Here is a 22394-nt window from a genome sequence, read left to right on the forward strand (position 1 = left end):
TTTCTATTTCAAGGACTATTAATATAAATTTAAATTTTAAGATAAAAAATTTATACTTCAAAAAATACGTTGAAGTGAATTTTTCGGAAGAGGAGTGCATAAGTAAATTAATTATTTAATTTAATTTCAAAAAATTTGAAATACTAATATCTGCTCTTTATTCAATAAATATAAGTAAATTTAATAATAAATATAAATATTTATTTAGAAAACGAATTATAATATTATCTAAAAATATTAATGATATCTAGATTCGGATTCCAATATTTTCTTTTATGTTAGGTCAAGAAAGAATTTTTTGATCTAACACAACAATGTAAGCTTCAAAAGGGTTAATTATTTTAAATTTTGATATATATTCCAAAATATGCGTTTGAATAACACAATCTATATGAAATAATTTTTTTCATAACTTTTAGTATCTTAAAAACTAAATATAACTTCCAGTATCTTATAGATCAAATAGAAGTAATATTCAAAAGACCACGCAGTTTATAGCAAAATGCTTCCGTAAAACATTAAAACAATTGTCTGAATTACAACTAAGAAATAAAAAGAATAACTAACAATCCTATTCATTTCCTAACATGTAACTCCTATTCTGTCATCTGTGTTTATATATTTCTATGCGGGCACTTGCATGAAGCCAGCCACACCAAAACCACGATTCAATCGAAACTGTTGGGACTTGAGTAATGCATCAGAGGTCCATATTAAATGACTTGATCTCTTGAAATGATCAATCAAGCCTTCTCCTTTTCGGATCTTGATTAGCAGCATTTGATGAACTAGGATCTGAAACAACTGTTCTCCCGTAGATTCTATAGCTCAAGAATGCTGCATCCAACACCCCAACAGGACTCCCGGACCCTGCTCGAGCTGCTACTGATACAGTACCATCAGGTAGATCAGTACTCGCTGCTATCTCTGTCAAATCTTCAATCATTTGAACACACTTCAGCAGCCTATCCTGCAAAGTCCAACAAATCATATGTTTAAGAAAAATACAAGAAGGTTTGTCCTGTCTTTTATTACAGTGGACACCGCAATTGTTTACCTTCTCAAAATGCATGACACCAGATATTGCCTTGTCAATCTCTGATTCCTGTGTTTCTCTCGTAACACAGATTGCAACAGCAGCTGAGATTTCCGAGGGCCTAAATTCTAGGAAATCAACACCTGCATTTTATTCCACCAAAATCTGTATCAAACACTTGGAACATCATAGTACCAAAATCAGTTAAGAAACTTTATTTTAATATTTTAACTGTGAGACCTTCAATTGTGTTCACTATGAACTGGCATGATTTATAGATCAATGATCCATACATCAGAGACTCTGATGGAATCATATCTTCACTTTTGAGCTTTCTAATGAAGAAATCTATATACGAAAACGGAGTACAAGCATACATCCTCCATTTCAAGCTGGCCAACACATTAAGCTCCATCGATTTTAATGACTGATATTCAAAAATAAAGCTAGGATCTGCCACCTGAATTAAAAAAAATGACATCTTCTTATAACTATCAAAGATTCGGACCAAGCTTTGATCATTAAATTAAAGCAGAGTATGTCACACAGGCCACAGCTAGCATAAACATCACATGCACACACGATACAGGCATGTCATAATTTTTAGAAGAATTTCGCTTGCCTGCAAATCAACAGTAGATGGCACTCCAACATCTTCCAATTTTGCTGCTAACAATAAGCAGGCCACAGCTACCAATTGAACACTCCAAAATTTTTCAACCTATGCAATGCATATAAAGAAGAGACAATTAGCAATTTAGCATGTTAATACACACAGAAAAACTAAATTACGCTAAAAGCATCGACTTTAATTAATTTCATGGACTTACTAGATGTTCATAAACAGAAAGATAGCGATTCAAGTAATTAATCGCTAAGTAAATAGTCGGCGCTCCAAAACAAAAATGCCCATGAGCCTATTAATCAAAAACACAAAAACCCGAATCAGAAATTCCAAATCGGCATCACTTCTAATTAGGCATCATTCACAAGGGCATACGCAAAAAATGCAATAAAGATTATAAATTCATGTAAAGCATTTATCAAACAACAATGGTGACTAAAGGGGTATAAACTGATACCCCGTTAACTTTGATGATTAAACTGATATATGGCGTTCAGTTGAGTGACCACTTTGATATTTAACCGGTATAAAATCCACCACTTTTTTCTCCCAAACACCAAAAAATTTAACAAAAATCGAAGAATGTCCTTTACTCAATTTAAAAAAACAACAAAACTCAAGAAAGACACAAAGACAACCTTATACATCCAATCAACAGCTTCTTCTAATATCACAAATTCAAGTTCCTCATTAGCCAATCTTTCTAAATAATCACTAGCTGGGAGAAAATCTTTTTCTTTGTCAAACAAAGAACACACAACTTGATCACTCTGCATTGGAATAAGACCAATTAACGGCTCTGATCCATTGTCCACGAGATTATTAGAATCTATAAGATGGTTAAGATCATCAATGGCCTCAAGGTCATCAAAATGCAGACTATCAGTACAAAGCAGGTTTTCAAGACTAAAAGGGTCTGAGGCTGCCATTAAAACAAACAACAAAGGAGATTTTTAAAACAATTAAAATAAAGAATGAATGATTAAAGAGCTGATGATACAGAAAGAAATTAAATGAACTCCTAGAGATAGAGAAGTGAGCTGGGGTATATATAGGTATTGTGGTAGGGTGAGGGTCCAAGTGAGACCTGTGTACTAGTGCATTTTGATAAAAAACGGCTGAAAAGAAAAATATCTGTGATACTATTTTTTTTTGTTATAAATATATGAGATATTACTTTAATCCTATAAATATATTCTTTTGATACATATATTTTAATTTTCTAAAAAAAGATTGAATATGTTTTATTTTTTGAAGAAAAATAAAACAACATATATTTAATCTTTTTTATTAAAAAGGAAGAAAATTAAGTCAAGTTTAATTTATACCAATAATAATAACATATACTGATGATTGTGTATAATTTTTTCCTAAAGAAATATTTCTGTTAATTTTCATCAGTAAAAAGATTTTCGAAAAAGGTATATAATTTGACTTTCACTACGAGCAAATTCAACGATGAATTTAATTACATTTTCATATAATTATGACAAACACTTTTTAGATCGAACCTACTTTTTTGTCATTTACTTAACAATTAATGAAAAAATAACGTATCTCGTATTCATATTTTTTTTGAAATATTCATATTTGCTTTTTGAAGTTTAATATTTTTTTTTAATTTTTGATCTCTCACTTTAAGATTTGGCCCATGCGGATCTAGGGTATAAATATCGATAATTCAACACTCTTGTATAAATAAAATTAAACCAATTATTCGTTAGTTTGAAATTTTCGCGTGCAAAATATTAAAATAATTTACCTAAAATAATTTACCTAATATCGCATTCCAACAATAAATGTAATTTTAAATACTAAATATAGTAATTCGTGCTAAAAATGTAAAGAATTCAAAAGATATGTTTAATTCAACTGAGAAAAAGTGTGACCGAGAAAAAATTCGGCTCAACTTGTAGTAACATAGACACGACGTATTTATTAATAAAATCCTAATCACATAAATGAAACCATAAAAGCTCGAATTTAACCTTGATTTAAAAAAATCAGAATCTTAGTCAGCGATGTCCATCTACTTCAAATTTTATTTGTTTTTCTTAAAAAAGATACTTTCAAAACTCGGAAAATCATAAGTTATGAATAAAGTCTGTAAAATTTGAATAAAGTCTTATATAGAACTTAACAGTTTTAATATATTATAAAAAATTAGAAATATGTTTTTTATTTTTTACAATAGTTTTAAAAATTAATTTTATAATTGTGAAGAAAGTATGCCAAGACTGTTATAAACATTACTCTTTAATTTTAAATTTAAACAATATTTTTAAAAAACTGATCAAAATATGTCATACATCTATTAGTGGTGGTAATTTTCCAACAAAATAGTTAAATTAACAAAATCACTTATTATTGTTAGAAAAGGTTATTGAGTCACAATGGTAGACCAAATATTAAACAGATTATACTAACTTAACATTTATACGAGAAAGAAAAATAATGCCAAAGTCGGAGATTATAAATTAATAAAAAGATAAAATATTTTTTAAATGTTCAAAAAATCAATATGTTCGAGATCTCGACCTTATATCTTAAGAAGTATAAAGCTAAAACTCTTATTCATGCGGTCAATATCATAAACATTCTTCATCGAATGATAAAAGTAATAATAACGAAAGAATCGATGATAACAAATAAAAATTAGGATTATTTATGAATAAAAGTCGTGGCGTGAAATTAATCACTGCGCTAAAGTTGAATTTGCCCCACTATGTACACACGAACTCATGACAATCAACCTACAGCGTTACACGACATCCGCCCATTGGTGTAGTACAGGGAGACAGATAGACAACACCTTTTGATCATTACCCAAAGTATGTGTATATAGTATGAGAATACAATTTTTGTTTGTCTATCAAAAAAGAGAGGTATCGATCTCCTTTTATAGGAATGAAAATTTATAACTCCAAGATAGTAAGAAGGTCATAGGTCACAAATAATGATGAGGGGGAGATGAAATCTAGAAGGTCTTAAAGAGAAATGTCTAAAAAACAAAAGGTCATACAAGTGAAAAGTCTTAAATAAAAAGACTCACATTTAAAAAGATTAGTTTTCTTTCGAAGCAAACAAATATTGAAATAAATGATAATAATAATTCTAACAATCCCTCACATGATGCAAAAGAAAATGTAGCTTGTGTAATAGGAGAAGTTTTATGGACAACGGATAATCAGTTTTGTAAGTATTAATGTCTTGTGGACTTGAATTGATACCCCGTGCAAACATATATGTCATACAACCATATTAGGTGAAAATAAAAATTCTTGAACCTTTCTTGGCAGTAAGTGAAGATATATATGCGCACTAAAACCTTTCTCATATCAAAAGGTGTTCTTGCATGACATTAACCTTGATAATGCCTTTAACAATTTGTGTTATAAGATGCCCTACATTTTTATGTGGATATTTATGAATGCTCCAGAGTCCTTAGCCTACACGATCTCATAGGGAGTTGGGCGTAGCTCACATATTCATATAGGTAAGTTCATCAAGTTTGTATTGTCTTAAACCACCTATTACAAGGCTATGAACTTATTAAGAGCATTAACTCAACCTAACACATATGACAACAAAAAAATACTACAATTTTTCATTAAATTGGAATGGTGGTAGTAAAACATGAGTTCTTTTATGATTTAGTTTGACCCATTGAAATTTCTAAGATGGGTATCCATCATAATTCACTCTACATAGGCTTTAAAACCATTCCAATTGTGCTAACTCTTAGCACCATCCAAAGTCATAATGAGCACTTTTGTGATTTAACACAATTTACTCCACGATAGGGTTTAAACGTGTTTTATGCCAACTCTGGCAACAATATTTGATAAAGACCTTTGTAAAGAGGATCTGCAATATTCCCCTTTAACTTTACATACTCGAGTGATATCACATTACTACTGATCAAATTTACACACTATGGCATGTCTTAGGTGTCTATATTCTCTTTCTAATAAACATAGACTATTATCAACCTCAATTCACATGGCCTAACTCTTTTCTTCAAGTATATTCTTAGTGCTTGCGATCAATTATAAATATAATTTCTCTCCAACAATATGCATGTAACTCGGTCATTCTGATTAACAAAGTTATTATATTGTAGATGCATCTACAAAGTGAAAAATATAAATATTAACGAACTATTCTTCTCATTCTCAAGTAGCAACTTACTTTACAGAAGGAAAAAACTTTCAAACTAATCGGAGAGTTATAAAACACGTAACCTCATTATGTGGTAGCTTTTTAATATCAAAGTATTCATCCTGATATATATCAACCATCAATTTTATGTCACATTAATTCATGAAAACACAATAAATTTGACATGATAAAATTTATAAAAAAATGCCTTTATATTTATTTAGTAAAATTTAGGTCACACACCACACATGAGATACTTGCTGCAATAATGACAAGTAGTACAAATTCATTTGATTTTTCTACATAATTAGAGTGATGAGAAACCAATCATGTATAATGTTCCTTACATTACTCCCTCAAGAATACACTAGTCTTTCATGTATTTATTATTTAAAAAAAATTCATGTTCAAGCATCTCAATCGTCCATCTAACGCAAATGACTATTACATGAGACACGAAAATGATTGCTCAATTAACTAATATTGACATATTTTTTAACCCCCACAGTGAATTAACTGGGCATCAAAATTATAAACTCTAAAAAAAATAAATTTTGATTAAAAATCTCATTCTCTTATTATCTTACCACAAAAAAGATATATATATTTTTAACATTTTTATTATTATTTACAAGATATATTACTCATGTAACTGTCTAGCAAATATATTCTCATTTAAAAATCAAATAAGCATGAAGTTTATGCAATACATCACAATATTGTGAACAAATACAAGACTAATATACTATTATATACATCATTAACAGTTTTTGTTCACTACTACTCCTTAAAAAATAGAGCCACGAAATTTTCAATACTACGCCTCAAATATTTAATCAAGTATGTCTGAATATACCAAAAAATCACATATAACTTTACAATATATATTGCAAGTGTATCGTAAAAAGATGACATATAAATAAATAGAAGTCAAAAACTACACACTTAAGTTAAGAGCTTAATTCTAGCAAGATGTCCCACCCTTCTCGGGCATATTATCAAACAAGCATATTATTTAAACTATCATATTATTGATATCATATAAATCGTCTTAACAAAATAATATTCATTGCAACTCAATCTCGATATATTGGTATAAATCCGTTTAACAAACACAAGTTCAACTTTAGAATGTTAGAAAAGGTTATTGAGTCACAACGGTAGACCAAATATTAAACAAATTATACTAACTTAACATTTATACGAGAAAAAATAATAATGCCTAAGTCGGAGTTTATAAATTAACAAATAGATAAAATATTTTTTAAATGTTCAAAAAATCAATATGTTCGAGATCTCGACCTTATATATTAAGAAGTATAAAGCTAAAACTCTTATTCATGTGGTCAATATCATAAACATTCTTCATCGAATGATAAAAGTAATAATAACGAAAGAATCGATGATAACAAATAAAAATTAGGATTATTTATGAATAAAAGTCGTGGCGTGAAATTAATCACTGCGCTAAAGTTGAATTTGCCCCACTATGTACACGAACTCATGACAATCAACCTACAGCGTTACACGACATCCGCCCATTGGTGTAGTACAGGGAGACAGATAGACAACACCTTTTGATCATTACCCAAAGTATGTGTATATAGTATGAGAATACAATTTTTGTTTGTCTATCAAAAAAGAGAGGTATCGATCTCCTTTTATAGGAATGAAAATTTATAACTCCAAGATAGTAAGAAGGTCATAGGTCACAAATAATAATGAGGGGGAGATGAAATCTAGAAGGTCTTAAAGAGAAATGTCTAAAAAACAAAAGGTCATATAAGTGAAAAGTCTTAAATAAAAAGACTCACATTTAAAAAGATTAGTTTTCTTTCGAAGCAAACAAATATTGAAATAAATGATAATAATAATTCTAACAATCCCTCACATGAGGCAAAAGAAAATGTAGCTTGTGTAATAGGAGAAGTTTTATGGACAACGGATAATCAGTTTTGTAAGTATTAATGTCTTGTGGACTTGAATTGATACCCCGTGCAAACATATATCAACTGATTAATTTAATATACAGAAACTGAAATGTGGTTGGGTATGACAACTTACATTTAAACTTGTTAATTTAATATGACATTAAGATATCAACAGTGAATTTATTTTGTATATGCTTTCATCTTGAATTTGTACTCGATAGGATATAGAAGAAAAAACTTGCATGGAACCAAAATTAATTGACCTCTTTGTTCACTTGCACACCAAGGATAAGGAGAATAAGGAATTCACATCGGAGGTTGTTCGTTTATTAGTGGTATATTTTTATATTGTTCCGTGCTTCGGTTTCTTATATTTTTAGTTTTGAACCTCGTTCTGACAGTTTATTTTAAAAACGTATTTGTCTATAAAATTGTATATGTACACATGGGTAATATTTGGTATTTGGCAGGTTAAAAATTCAACCTTTATACTTTATAAAATCATATGTTCCTTGTTTTTTTATTTAGCATTAATCTGAACTCTTTTTTTATGGTTTTATTTTTTTTCCATTTTAGAAATTTTGTTTACAGATAATGCCTTTTTTATTTCCAGTTTAATTTGACTTTACATTTTTATTGTTTGTAATTTTTTACACATGCATCTAGGAACACTATCTAGTAAAGTGTGGAGAGCACAACGAGAATCCTTTGGAAGCACCAATTGATACATGAGTAGAAGTTGTGGGTGTTCGAAAAAATGCCATCATCGATATTCCACGCACGAGTGCTTCCAAACTTATACGTATGTTTATTAATTATATAATATGCACTGCATTTGTATTCTTATCATTCTATTTATATCGTTCATTATGTCATTTTTTTCTAATCTACTTATATATATGTATTTGTTTGTGTGTGCCCGTGTAGCTCTTTCTCCTGAATCTGGTAAAAGGAGTCGTCGACGATATGTTGATGATGAGTCAGGTGCTTCCACTGGAAGATTTTTTGTTGAGCACATGGCAGACAATCTTGTCATGCAAGAAGTGGACCGCATTGTAGCATTTGCACGTACACATTCTGATTAATTTGACCTCGCACCAGAGCAAGTCAATATTTTGACACAATCTGTGGTGGCGAGATTAAGTGACCTCCCATCGGACCACCCAATCGACAATTATGAGGGAACTTGTGCAGGCGATGGTGTCAGTGTTAAACGATGTCCAGAAAAGTAACCCTGCTACTAGAAACTGCCAAAAGGTATATTGTGGTCCAATCATTTCGTAAACATTATATTTTGTTTATTGTTCTAATATTATTCAGAAAAAGCAAAAAAAAAGACAATTAAATGAGAGTCACTATTTTAAGTTATCTAGAAATTAGTAACTTGGGTAAGACGAGATGCACCAAATTGAGAGATAAATAAAAATCGGTAATTATGGGGTAAGAGTCACCAATTTTAGTTGTCAAGCTATACTAGTGACTTATATTTAAATATTTTGGTTTACTGAGGTACGACATAATATGTTAGTAAACTGAAATTTGTCAAAGGAGATAAATTATATAAAATAGCACCAAAACTGGCCAGGTCATATTCGTGGACCCTGGACAGTCTATAGGTTGTAGCTACTAATCACTTTCACCCTTTCTGCCATCTTGTTATTTATGGGCAAGTCTAGCAGGCTCAAGTATGGTTCAGACCGTATTTAGAACATCAATTACTCTATAATATTTATATAGAATGCCTCAAGTTAATATTTCAGTTAGGTGTATTGTGATCGAAATCTACTATACTCTAGTTCTTATTCTTAATTAAGTTGGTCTGTTATAAATTTTAGTGCGAGATAAGTTAATTACAAATATTAGACACATGTGGAATTTTGTATATATATTCATGCAACTTTTTTATTTTATATCCTAACTACTATCAGAACAATATAGTTGGTAACTTCGTAACAGTCTTTCACTTTATCATTTATCATTTCACATCCTGGTCATCCTTAGTGTAAAGTTTACTTTATGTCTAATTCTGTTGGGGGTTTGAGGAAATCAAATTTATATAACTTTTTTTAATATTGCAGGGTAAGAGGATCGCTCTTGAGACTGAGTATCATTCTGATGAAGATGATAATGGAAATCAATCACGTTCTCCACGTCAAAGTCGTAGTCGAAGTGGTAACTCTAATGGGATTTGGATCAGTTTGGAGATTGACATACCAGTTGGGTTCCAGTTATAGGGCTGGTTTATGTTAACTTCGAATATATTAGTTTAGTGGCTAACTTTTGCAGCTTGGGGGCGACTTATGCCTTCTTTTGGATATTAGCTGACTAATGGGTTTAGGCAGAATTATGCTTTCATTTGCTATAACTCTGTGACATATGCCTTAAGTGTGACATATATTTGAGGACAATGGTAAAAACATAGGTATACTATAAACTAGCCACAGAATCTTTCACAACATGTGATTAAAACGATGAATTCCGTCGTAGTACTGAGCTTATTTGAGAATTTTAGGTCGGATTTCGTCGCTACCGTAGGCATATGAGCGTACTTACTGGGCATATTTATGTTGGTACCTGTCACAAAAAAGGGGACTATATGACGGATTTCGTCATAATTTCTGTGCAATTTTATGACCGATTGTGTCACAATTCTAAAAATTATGCGATGGATAATGTCGTAATTCTGGGAATAGTTATGACGAATTACGCCACAAATTTAAAAACAATTATGACTGATTTCGTCGCACTTTGTGTTTTTTTCTTTTTTTAATGATTGTTTTTATTTAGTATAAGACCCACAAATAACTTGCGACTGAATAAGATAGTACGACAGAATAAGAACTTATGACACATGTATTTATGACAGTTTTTTTCCGTCACAAAGTCGGTCAATTGCGACAGATTCTTTGTATTTATTCTATCGCAAAACCCCTTCCTCTTGTAGTGTGAACTCAATGTTCCCATGGTTCCAACATTTAGGGATGTTTATGCATGCTAATCTTGGAGTAAAGATAAAAACATTATGTATGTGCATATAAGAATGTAAACATTTATCGTAAATAAATTTTAATGAATCTATAATACAAATTCCAAACTTCACATATGAGATAGAGTGATACAAGAAATTCAAACAAAATGATAATATATGTAGTACATATTTCCTGAGGAAAAAAGATCAATAAAATCTTCTCAGGTGAAGCCTAGTTAATTGGATGGTGGTGGTGAGAAGAAAGGAATTGAAGGAATTGCGGGCATAGTAGTTGGTTTAGAAGTAGGGATGGAAGGAAGATGAGGTAGTGTTAGTTTTGGGAGGGTCGGCATCGTGGGGATTGGCATAGATGGAACCTGTGCGCTTGGCAAAGTTGGGATCGTAGGCATCGAAACAGCGGGAAGAGGTGGAAATGCGACCTTGGGTAGCGTAGGCATGGCTGGTAACGGAGGTAATGCAGTATTGGGTGGGGACGAGATTGTAATCATTGGGGGAAAGGTAGCGGAGGGACTATTCTGCAAGAGATGCCTTGTTCCTAGACTTTATGGAGAGACTTATATTTTAGAGGAAGTTATGATGAACTTTGCACTTCAGTTGGTTTATAAAAGGGAAAATATTGATTTGATGACAGGTTGTTGAACAAACTATAAAGATTGCATGAGTTTATTTAGCTTTCTAATTGACTGATCAATTTTTTTGACAGCATAAATTGTCAAAACATAAAATTGGATACGGCTGACTACCTACCAACTCACACAAAGTATTCAATTATACACACATGACCGCTAAAGGGCTTCAAATTGGGGCTATAGACTGTAATTCGTGTCCGGCAATGCTGCTCGCAAGCACCTCTAACTCGAATTTGCGAGCACCTTGAACTCGGACTCTTTTAACTGAACTCAACTTGACTCGAACTTCTATACAAGTCGGTCTATACATTCACATTTATTTAGTTAAAATGAGTCACAATGAGTGCATACCAAGTGTGACTAGAACTCGACTCGAATTTGAGAACTCGGCTCCATTCTAACTCGAACTCAATATCTAGTAATATCTCAATAAAAAAATTAAATTCAGGACTTTCATATATATATATATATATAGACACACACATATATGTATATATAATATATATACATATATATATTCTTATATTTACACAAAAAAATTAAATTCAAGACTTTCATATATATATATATAGACACACACATATATATGTATATATAGTATATATATATATATATATGTTAATTTATGCAAAAAAACCTTTAACTAAGAAATAGAAGTAATATTCAAAAGACCACACAGTTTATAGCAAAATGCTTCGGTAAAACATTAAAACAATTGTCTGAATCACAACTAAGAAATAAAAAGAATAACTAACAATCCTATTCATATCCTAACATGTAACTCCTATTCTGTCATCTGTGTTTATATATTTCTATGCGGGCACTTGCATGAAGCCAGCCACACCAAAACCACGATTCAATCGAAGCTGTTGGGACTTGAGTAATGCATCAGAGGTCCATATTAAATGACTTGATCTCTTGAAATGATCAATCAAGCCTTCTCCTTTTCGGATCTTGATTAGCAGCGTTTGATGAACTAGGATCTGAAACAACTGTTCTCCCGTAAATTCTATAGCTCAAGAATGCTGCATCCAACACCCCAACAGGACTCCCGGACCCTGCTCGAGCTGCTACTGATACAGTACCATCAGGTAGATCAGTACTGGCTGCTATCTCTGTCAAATCTTCAATCATTTGAACACACTTCAGCAGCCTATCCTGCAAAGTCCAACAAATCATATGTTTAAGAAAAATACAAGAAGGTTTGTCCTGTCTTTTATTACAGTGGACACCGCAATTGTTTACCTTCTCAAAATGCATGACACCAGATATTGCCTAGTCAATCTCTGATTCCTGTGTTTCTCTCGTAACACAGATTGCAACAGCAGCTGAGATTTCCGAGGGCCTAAATTCTAGGAAATCAACACCTGCATTTTATTCCACCAAAATCTGTATCAAACACTTGGAACATCATAGTACCAAAATCAGTTAAGAAACTTTATTTTAATATTTTAACTGTGAGACCTTGTTGGAAAATATGGGTATAAGTCCCATATTGGTAAGTCATATTTTTGAGCATTATGACTAAAAGATGTGTGAGATATGATGATATTCTCTTAATAATGGAAATTATTATTTTCCATTAGAATTTGGCTCAAATATTATGGCATAAATTAATTTGATTTTGTTTCAGATTAATTGATATGGTGTATGTCTTGATCTGATTCTGTTTCAGATTATTTATGGAATAGAGTAGCTTGCAAGTATTACACCGATTCCATAATTAATGATATTTAATTATGGAAAAGAGTAGCGCACAAGTCTATCTACACCTATATAAACACCTCTAAGGCGTTAGGGTTAGACACACCAAAACATATTTGCCTCTAAACACAAATCTCTCTCTCGGTGATAGTTTCATGCTCGTTCAAGCTCGCTGAAGGTGCTCGTTATCCGTAACGCCGCCGCTACCTCGTTTTATCCTGGGAGGCTATCGACTCGCACATACGGTGAGAGGCGAAATAGCTTTAAGGAGACAGTTTCAACTGGACTCGAGGATCTCTCTTCTGTTTATATCTTTTCTTCCTCCGTTTGATCTCGTTTACTCACGCACACACTTGTTTGATTATTTGTATTAATCGCAGATTGTTTTAACAATCTTAAAGCTATTTTTTTTATATACATCTGTGACTGATACATCTGTATCTGCTTGTTTTGTTGAGTAACAGATCGATGGAGAACCAAACTGTGAACGATTCGATGAACATGACGGCTGATCCCAACGCACAGATCACTGGATCTGATGGGGTTCACCAGCAGCCGATTAACCCTAACGCACGGATCGTACGGTCTGATGGGGGTCAAACGCCTGTTGGACATGTGCCTTCGGAACATGTGCCTGTGGGACACACTGTCATTGGACAGTTTAGTGTTCCTCTTGGACAGATATCGGCAGGATTCACTCCTCCGATCATACCTGCGGTGCCTACTGGTGTGCATACACCTGTAGTACAGACGCACGTACCATCTGTTCCACCCGTGGTGCCTGCTGCACCTGTTATGCCAACTGTGCCTGCTGCACATGCTGAAAAACCTGAGAAGTTCAACGGAACGAACTTCAAACGTTGGCAACAAAAGATGCACTTTTATCTGACCACGTTGCATATGGATCGCTTCCTTAAGGAAGAACCACCGTTGCTCACTGCTGAGAGTAACATGCAGACTGTGTATGCTGCTGATGCTTGGAAGCACTCCGACTACATCTGTCGGAACTATGTGTTAAATTGTTTGTCTGACTCGTTGTATAACGTATACAGCGCGAAGCCAACAGCTAAGGTCTTATGGGAGTCACTTGACCATAAGTATAAAATCGAGGACGCTGGGGCAAAGAAGTGGATTGTTGGCCGCTTTCTTGATTATAAGATGGCAGACTCTAAGACTGTGGTCAGTCAGGTGCAGGAACTGCAGGTGATCATTCATGACATTCATGCTGAGGGAATGGTCATAAGTGAGTCTTTCCAAGTTGCTGCTGTTATTGAAAAGCTTCCACCTGGATGGAAAGATTTCAAGAACTACCTTAAGCACAAGAGAAAGGAGATGTCTATGGAGGATCTTATTGTTAGACTTCGTATTGAAGAAGACAACAGAGGGTCCGAGAAGAAAGTTAATGTTGCCACTGAGAAGGCAAACATGGTGGAGCATGCTCAAAGCTCCAAGCCCAAGAAGGCTAATTCTGGTAAAGGGGCAAAGCTGGCACCCAAGGGAGGGATTTCGAAGTCGAAATTTCAAGGGAAGTGCTACAACTGTGATAAAGTTGGTCATAGGTCTTCTGACTGCAAGAAGCCCAAGAAGCCCAACACGAAGAAAGAAGCAAACATGGTAGAGAATATCTCCAAGGAGATGGGTGACATAGACCTCTGTGCTACGGTCTCTGAAGTGAACCTGGTCGGTTCTAATCCACGTGAATGGTGGATTGATACTGGTGCTACTAGGCATGTTTGCTCAGACAAGGCGGTTTTCTCTAGCCTCAAAGCTTCCGATGCTGGTGAGAAGCTCTACATGGGGAATTCAGCAACTTCTACCATTGAGGGTGAAGGCACGGTGATCCTGAAGATGACCTCTGGGAAGAATCTGACTTTGAAGAATGTACTTTATGTGCCTGATATTCGCAAGAACCTTGTGTCTGGTTCTCTGTTGAATAAGCATGGCTTTCGCATTGTAATAGAGTCAGATAAAGTTATTTTGTCTAAGAGTGGTATGTTTGTAGGCAAGGGTTATTTAACTGATGGGCTTTTTAAGCTCAATGTAATGTCCGTTAAGGACGATAATGAAATGAAGAATTCTTCTGCTTACTTGCTTGAGTCTCCTAATTTATGGCATGCTAGATTAGGACATGTAAATTATGACACTTTACGACGTTTAAGTGCAAAAGAATACATACCTAAACTTACTATCGATTCAAAACATAAGTGTGAGACTTGTGTTGAGGCAAAATTAACGAGATCATCATTTAAACGTATGGAAAGGAACACCAAAGTGCTAGACCTAATACATAGCGACATATGTGATTTAAAATTCGCTCCAACAAGAGGAGGAAACAAGTATTTTATTACATTCATTGATGATTGTACAAAATACTGCTATGTATATTTGTTGAAAAGCAAAGACGAAGCTATAGATAAATTTAAAATCTATAAGGAAGAAGTTGAGACACAACAAACTGAGAAAATTAAAACGATACGAAGTGATCGTGGAGGTGAATATGTTGAACCGTTTGGGGAATTCTGTTCACAACATGGTATAATCCATGAGGTCACTGCACCATACTCCCCTCAGTCAAATGGTGTGGCTGAAAGGAAGAATCGCACTCTGAAAGAGATGATGAATGCGATGTTGTTAAGCTCTGGGCTCCCACAATCGATGTGGGGAGAAGCCATCTTAAGCGCAAATAATATTTTAAATATTACGATGCGCAAGAATAAGGATGTAAGTCCTTATGAAATGTGGAAGAAAAAGAAACCAAGTTATCAACACCTGAAAGTGTGGGGGTGCCTTGCAAAGGTACTGATCCCTACACCGAAGAAGGTGAAGATAGGTCCTAAGACTGTGGATTGTGTCTTCATTGGATATCCTCCACACAGCACTGCATATCGGTTTCTTGTTCATGAATCCAAGATTCCTGATATTCAAAAGAATACCATTATGGAATCAAGGAATGCCTCATTTTTTGAGACGATGTTTCCCTGTAATCCAGGAAACCAACAACCTACGACGTCTAAACGATCTCATGAGTCTGTAGATGACGATAATGGGAGTGACGAAAGTGAAGACGAAAATGTGGGGGTAGTGAGAAGGAGCAAAAGACAACGAACGGAGAAATCCTATGGGTCTGATTTTATGACCTATTTGCTCGAAGAAGGTGACCCAAAAACTTATAAGGAGGCGGTTACCTCACCTGATGGGCCTATGTGGAAAGAGGCCATCAAGAATGAAGTTGATTCAATTATGCAAAATCATACTTGGGAATTAGTGGACTTGCCAACTGGTTGCAAACCATTAAGTAGCAAGTGGGTTTTCAAGAAGAAGTTGAAAACTGATGGCACTATTGATAAGTATAAGGCCAGACTTGTAATTAAAGGATACAAGCAACAAAAAGGCCTTGATTACTTTGATACATATTCTCCTGTAACGAGAATAACGTCCATAAGGATGATGTTTGCTATTGCTGCAATGCGTAATCTAACTGTACATCAAATGGATGTGAAAACAGCTTTCCTAAATGGAGACATAGATGAAGAAATCTATATGGAACAACCTGAAGGGTTTGTTGTCCCAGGACAAGAAAGGAAAGTGTGTAGATTGGTGAAATCATTGTATGGTTTAAAACAAGCGCCTATGAAATGGCATGAAAAATTTGATGAGGTCGTGCTGGCCAATGGTTTCAAAATCAATGAATGTGATAGCTGTGCCTATTACAAGGATAACGAGAACAACTATGTCAAGGAGAATGACAATGGCTATGTCATGATGACACTATATGTAGATGATGTACTTATTGCTGGAAGCAATGATAAAGTTATCAAATCTACAAAGGACATGTTGAAATCAAGGTTCGACATGAAAGATATGGGACTAGCAAATGTAATTCTGGGAATTCAAATTTCTAGAACATCAGAGGGTCTCGCATTAAGTCAACCACATTATGTTGACAAGTTCCTTGAGAAGTTTCTTAAGGATGACTTTGAGAAAGCTAGGACACCTGTGGATATGACTTTGCACCTATCCAAGAACAAAGGTGTAGCTGTTTCCCAATTGGAATACTCGAGGATAATTGGTAGTCTGATGTACCTCATGAGTTGTACAAGACCAGACATTGCATACTCAATTAGCAAGTTGAGTAGGTTTACGAGTAATCCGGGAGCTGATCACTGGAAAGCGATTATAAGGGTACTAAGGTACTTGAGGGGAACTCGAGACTATGGACTGCACTATGGCAGATACCCAGCAGTATTAGAAGGATATACTGACGCAAATTGGATATCTAGCAAGAAAGCACTTAAGTCTACGAGCGGCTATGTGTTTACATTAGCTGGAGCGGCAATATCATGGAAATCCTCAAAACAAACGGTGATAACTCATTCCACGATGGAAGCTGAGTTTGTGGCACTAGATAAATGCGCCGAAGAGGCTGAATATCTACGTCAGTTTCTGGAGGATATTCCAAGATGGCCAAAGCCTGTAACTGCGATAGGGATTCATTGTGATAGTCAATCCGCTATTGGCAGAGCGCAGAGCACGATGTATAATGGAAAGTCTCGTCATATACGACGACGACACAGTTCCATTAGACAATTGATCTCAACCGGAATTATCACTATTGACTATATACCGTCAAAAGATAATATCGCGGATCCACTAACCAAAGGGTTATCAAAAGAAGTGGTTGAGAAATCATCGAGAGGGATGGGCCTTAAGCCTATTGCTTAACGGCATCATGGTGGACACCCAACCATTGCTGACTGGAGATCCCAAGAACTTGGTTCAATGGGACAACTAAATCATGATGACCAAATCACTGTGGGGGTAACCCCTGGCCTGTTCCTATGATGAGGAAACAGTGAGACCCGTAAGGTACGAGGTTAAGCTTTGAGCTTTTAATGATCTTTGATGAATACATGGAGCTCAGGAGTGAACGCATGGAATTCAGTTGAGTAAACGCGGGTTACTCTATAAGATAAAGATCACCTATGTGGGAGAGAAGTGGGGCCGCTTCAAAGGAGAATTGCGAGGCACAATTCTTTAGAAACTTCTGCAGAACCAGGACGATGTTCCATGGCCAAAATGGACATACTCATGAGAGCTGAATGAGTCAGAAACGATATAGTGATAAGTATATCATCGTTTACATAAACGGTCGAACAGTTCAAGGACAAGCACGTTTACTGTCTACCAGTAAAGTCGGTATGCTTACTCGAGCGAAGGTTCAAGGAGCATTCTCTACCTATCGTATGCTATATCTGATCGAAGAAACTATCACCAAGTCAAACTCCGTGTCTGTCTGTCTGTCTAGTGTGTGCTACTAAGATCACCAATCTCACCCATGTGGGGGATTGTTGGAAAATATGGGTATAAGTCCCATATTGGTAAGTCATATTTTTGAGCATTATGACTAAAAGATGTGTGAGATATGATGATATTCTCTTAATAATGGAAATTATTATTTTCCATTAGAATTTGGCTCAAATATTATGGCATAAATTAATTTGATTTTGTTTCAGATTAATTGATATGGTGTATGTCTTGATCTGATTCTGTTTCAGATTATTTATGGAATAGAGTAGCTTGCAAGTATTACACCGATTCCATAATTAATGATATTTAATTATGGAAAAGAGTAGCGCACAAGTCTATCTACACCTATATAAACACCTCTAAGGTGTTAGGGTTAGACACACCAAAACATATTTGCCTCTAAACACAAATCTCTCTCTCGGTGATAGTTTCGTGCTCGTTCAAGCTCGCTGAAGGTGCTCGTTATCCGTAACGCCGCCGCTACCTCGTTTTATCCTGGGAGGCTATCGACTCGCACATACGGTGAGAGGCGAAATAGCTTTAAGGAGACAGTTTCAACTGGACTCGAGGATCTCTCTTCTGTTTATATCTTTTCTTCCTCCGTTTGATCTCGTTTACTCACGCACACACTTGTTTGATTATTTGTATTAATCGCAGATTGTTTTAACAGACCTTTCATTGTGTTCACAATGAACTGGCATGATTTATAGATCAATGATCCATACATCAGAGACTCTGATGGAATCATATCTTCACTTTTGAGCTTTCTAATGAAGAAATCTATATACGAAAACGGAGTACAAGCATGCATCCTCCATTTCAAGCTGGCCAACACATTAAGCTCCATCGATTTTAATGACTGATATTCAAAAATAAAGCTAGGATCTGCCACCTGAATTAAAAAAAATGACATCTTCTTATAACTATCAAAGATTCGGACCAAGCTTTGATCATTAAATTAAAGCAGAGTATGTCACACAGGCCACAGCTAGCATAAACATCACATGCACACACGATACATGTCATAATCTTTAGAAGAATTTCGCTTGCCTGCAAATCAACAGTAGATGGCACTCCAATATCTTCCAATTTTGCTGCTAACAATAAGCAGGCCACAGCTACCAATTGAACACTCCAAAATTTTTCAACCTATGCAATGCATATAAAGAAGTGACAATTAGCAATTTAGCATGTTAATACACACAGAAAAACTAAATTACGCTAAAAGCATCGACTTTAATTAATTTCATGGACTTACTAGATGTTTATAAACAGAAAGATAGCGATTCAAGTAATTAATCGCTAAGTAAATAGTCGGCGCTCCAAAACAAAAATGCCCATGAGCCTATTAATCAAAAACACAAAAACCCGAATCAGAAATTCCACATCGGCATCACTTCTAATTAGGCATCATTCACAAGGGCATACGCAAAAAATGCAATAAAGATTATAAATTCATGTAAAGCATTTATCAAACAACAATGGTGACTAAAGGGGTATAAACTGATACCCCGTTAACTTTGATGATTAAACTGATATATGGCGTTCAGTTGAGTGACCACTTTGATATTTAACCGGTATAAAATCCACCACTTTTTTCTCCCAAACACCAAAAAATTTAACAAAAATCGAAGAATGACCTTTACTCAATTTAAAAAAACAACAAAACTCAAGAAAGACACAAAGACAACCTTATACATCCAATCAACAACTTCTTCTAATATCACAAATTCAAGTTCCTCATTAGCCAATCTTTCTAAATAATCACTAGCTGGGAGAAAATCTTTTTCTTTGTCAAACAAAGAACACACAACTTGATCACTCTGCATTGGAATAAGACCAATTAACGGCTCTGATCCATTGTCCACCAGATTATTAGAATCTATAAGATGGTTAAGATCATCAATGGCCTCAAGGTCATCAAAATACAGACTATCAGTTTCAGTACAAAGCAGGTTTTCAAGACTAAAAGGGTCTGAGGCTGCCATTAAAACAAACAACAAAGGAGATTTTTAAAACAATTAAAATAAAGAATGAATGATTAAAGAGCTGATGATACAGAAAGAAATTAAGGAAAAAATGTCAAAAATAGTCGATTTTTGAAAAATTTTAACAAAAATAGCCATTCTGAAAAAAGTGGCCAATTTTGGCCGATTGAATACTCCACTGTCAGTTGGGTATCCCAATTTGTATAAGATACTCCACTGGTAGTTGGGTATTTCATATATGGGATACTCCACTGCCAGTTGGGTATTTTGTATAAAGTGGATACTCCACAGTTGGTATCCCATCGGCTAAAGTTGACCAACTTTTCAGAAATTGGTTATTTTTCTCAATTTTCTGTAAAAATAGGCTAAATTTGTCCTTCATCCGAAATTAAATGAGCTCCGAGAGATAGAGAAGTGAGCTGGGGTATATATAGGTATTGTGGTAGGGTGAGGGTCCAAGTGAGACCTGTGTACTAGTGCATTTTGATAAAAAACGACTGAAAAGAAAAATATTTGTGATACTATTTTTTTTTGTTATAAATATATGAGATATTACTTTAATCCTATAAATATATTCTTTTGATACATATATTTTAATTTTCTAAAAAAAGATTGAATATGTTTTATTTTTTGAAGAAAAATAAAACAACATATATTTAATCTTTTTTATTAAAAAGGAAGAAAACTAAGTCAAGTTTGATTTATTCTAATAATAATAACATATACTGATGATTGTGTATAATTTTTTTCTAAAGAAATATTTCGGTTAATTTTCATAGTTTATCATTAAAAGGATTTTCGAAAAAGGTATATAATTTGACTTTCACTACGAGCAAATTCAACGATGAATTTAATTACACTTTCATATAATTATGACAAACACTTTTTAGATCGAACCTACTTTTTTGTCATTTACTTAACAATTTATGAAAAAATAAGGTATCTCGTATTCATATTTTTTTTGAAATATTCATATTTGCTTTTGAAGTTTAATATATTTTTTTTAATTTTTGATCTCTGACTTTAAGATTTGGCCCATGCGGATCTAAGGTATAAATATCGATAATTCAACACTCTTGTATAAATAAAATTAAACCAATGATTCGTTAGATTGAAATTTTCGCGTGCAAAATATTAAAATAATTTACCTAATATCGCATTCCAACAATAAATGTAAATTTAAATACTAAATATAGTAATTCGTGCTAAAAATGTAAAGAATTCAAAAGATATGTTTAATTCAACTGAGAAAAAGTGTGACCGAGAAAAAACTCGGCTCAACTTGTAGTAACATACACACGACGTATTTATTAATAAAATCCTAATCACATAAATGAAACCATAAAAGCTCGAATTTAACCTTGATTTAAAAAATCAGAATCTTAGTCAGCGATGTCCATCTACTTCAAATTTTATTTGTTTTTCTTAAAAAAATACTTTTAAAACTCGAAAAATCATAAGTTATGAATAAAGTCTGTAAAATTTGAATAAAGTCTTATATAGAACTTAAAAATTTTAATATATTATAAAAAATTAGAAATATGTTTTTTATTTTTTACAATATTTTTAAAAATTAATTTTATAATTGTGAAGAAAGTATGCCAAGACTGTTATAAACATTACTCTTTAATTTTAAATTTAAACAATATTTTTAAAAAACTGATCAAAATATGTCATACATCTATTAGTGGTGGTAATTTTCCAACAAAATAGTTAAATTAACAAAATCACTTAGTATTGTTAGAAAAGGTCATTGAGTCACAATGGTAGACCAAATATTAAACAGATTATACAAACTTAACATTTATACGAGAAAGAAAAATAATGCCAAAGTCGGAGATTATAAATTAACAAAAAGATAAAATATTTTTTAAATGTTCAAAAAATCAATATGTTCGAGATCTCGACCTTATATCTTAAGAAGTATAAAGCTAAAACTCTTATTCATGTGGTCAATATCATAAACATTCTTCATCGAATGATAAAAGTAATAATAACGAAAGAATCGATGATAACAAATAAAA

At 33.6% G+C, this 22394-nt stretch overlaps 2 protein-coding genes across 2 annotated transcripts; both read right to left on the minus strand.

Annotated features, from left to right (window-relative positions):
• Positions 1-739: 739 nt before the first annotated feature.
• LOC141704639 (cyclin-D2-1-like) lies at positions 740-2590 on the minus strand. Its single transcript, XM_074507845.1, has 6 exons — positions 2300-2590; positions 1867-1953; positions 1659-1757; positions 1277-1496; positions 1058-1179; positions 740-970 (listed from the first exon to the last, which is right to left on the minus strand). Exons 1-6 carry the CDS (start codon positions 2588-2590, stop codon positions 740-742), a joined length of 1050 nt encoding a protein of 349 aa, XP_074363946.1.
• A 9708-nt stretch (positions 2591-12298) lies between these two features.
• On the minus strand, positions 12299-20370 carry LOC141704640 (uncharacterized). Its single transcript, XM_074507846.1, has 3 exons — positions 20074-20370; positions 19433-19531; positions 12299-12529 (listed from the first exon to the last, which is right to left on the minus strand). The coding sequence occupies exons 1-3, from the start codon at positions 20368-20370 to the stop codon at positions 12299-12301; spliced, it is 627 nt and encodes a 208-aa protein (XP_074363947.1).
• Positions 20371-22394: the final 2024 nt, after the last annotated feature.

This window comes from Apium graveolens, unplaced genomic scaffold (assembly GCF_009905375.1).
Source record: "Apium graveolens cultivar Ventura unplaced genomic scaffold, ASM990537v1 ctg8071, whole genome shotgun sequence".
In the NCBI taxonomy this organism is placed as follows: Eukaryota; Viridiplantae; Streptophyta; class Magnoliopsida; order Apiales; family Apiaceae; genus Apium; species Apium graveolens.

Bases quoted from the DNA above. Each gene is read 5' to 3' on its own strand.
- LOC141704639 (XM_074507845.1), bottom strand. From the start codon at position 2,590: ATGGCAGCCTCAGACCCTTTTAGTCTTGAAAACCTGCTTTGTACTGAT. The intron at 1,497-1,658 runs GCAAGCGAAATT...TTTTTAATTCAG, and splicing joins CATCTACTGTTGATTTGCAG to GTGGCAGATCCTAGCTTTAT. The intron at 1,180-1,276 runs GTCTCACAGTTA...AATAAAATGCAG, and splicing joins CATAGTGAACACAATTGAAG to GTGTTGATTTCCTAGAATTT.
- LOC141704640 (XM_074507846.1), bottom strand. From the start codon at position 20,370: ATGGCAGCCTCAGACCCTTTTAGTCTTGAAAACCTGCTTTGTACTGAA. The intron at 19,532-20,073 runs GTTGTCTTTGTG...TGCATTGCATAG, and splicing joins TTGTTGATTGGATGTATAAG to GTTGAAAAATTTTGGAGTGT. The intron at 12,530-19,432 runs GCAAGCGAAATT...TGGACTTTGCAG, and splicing joins CATCTACTGTTGATTTGCAG to GATAGGCTGCTGAAGTGTGT.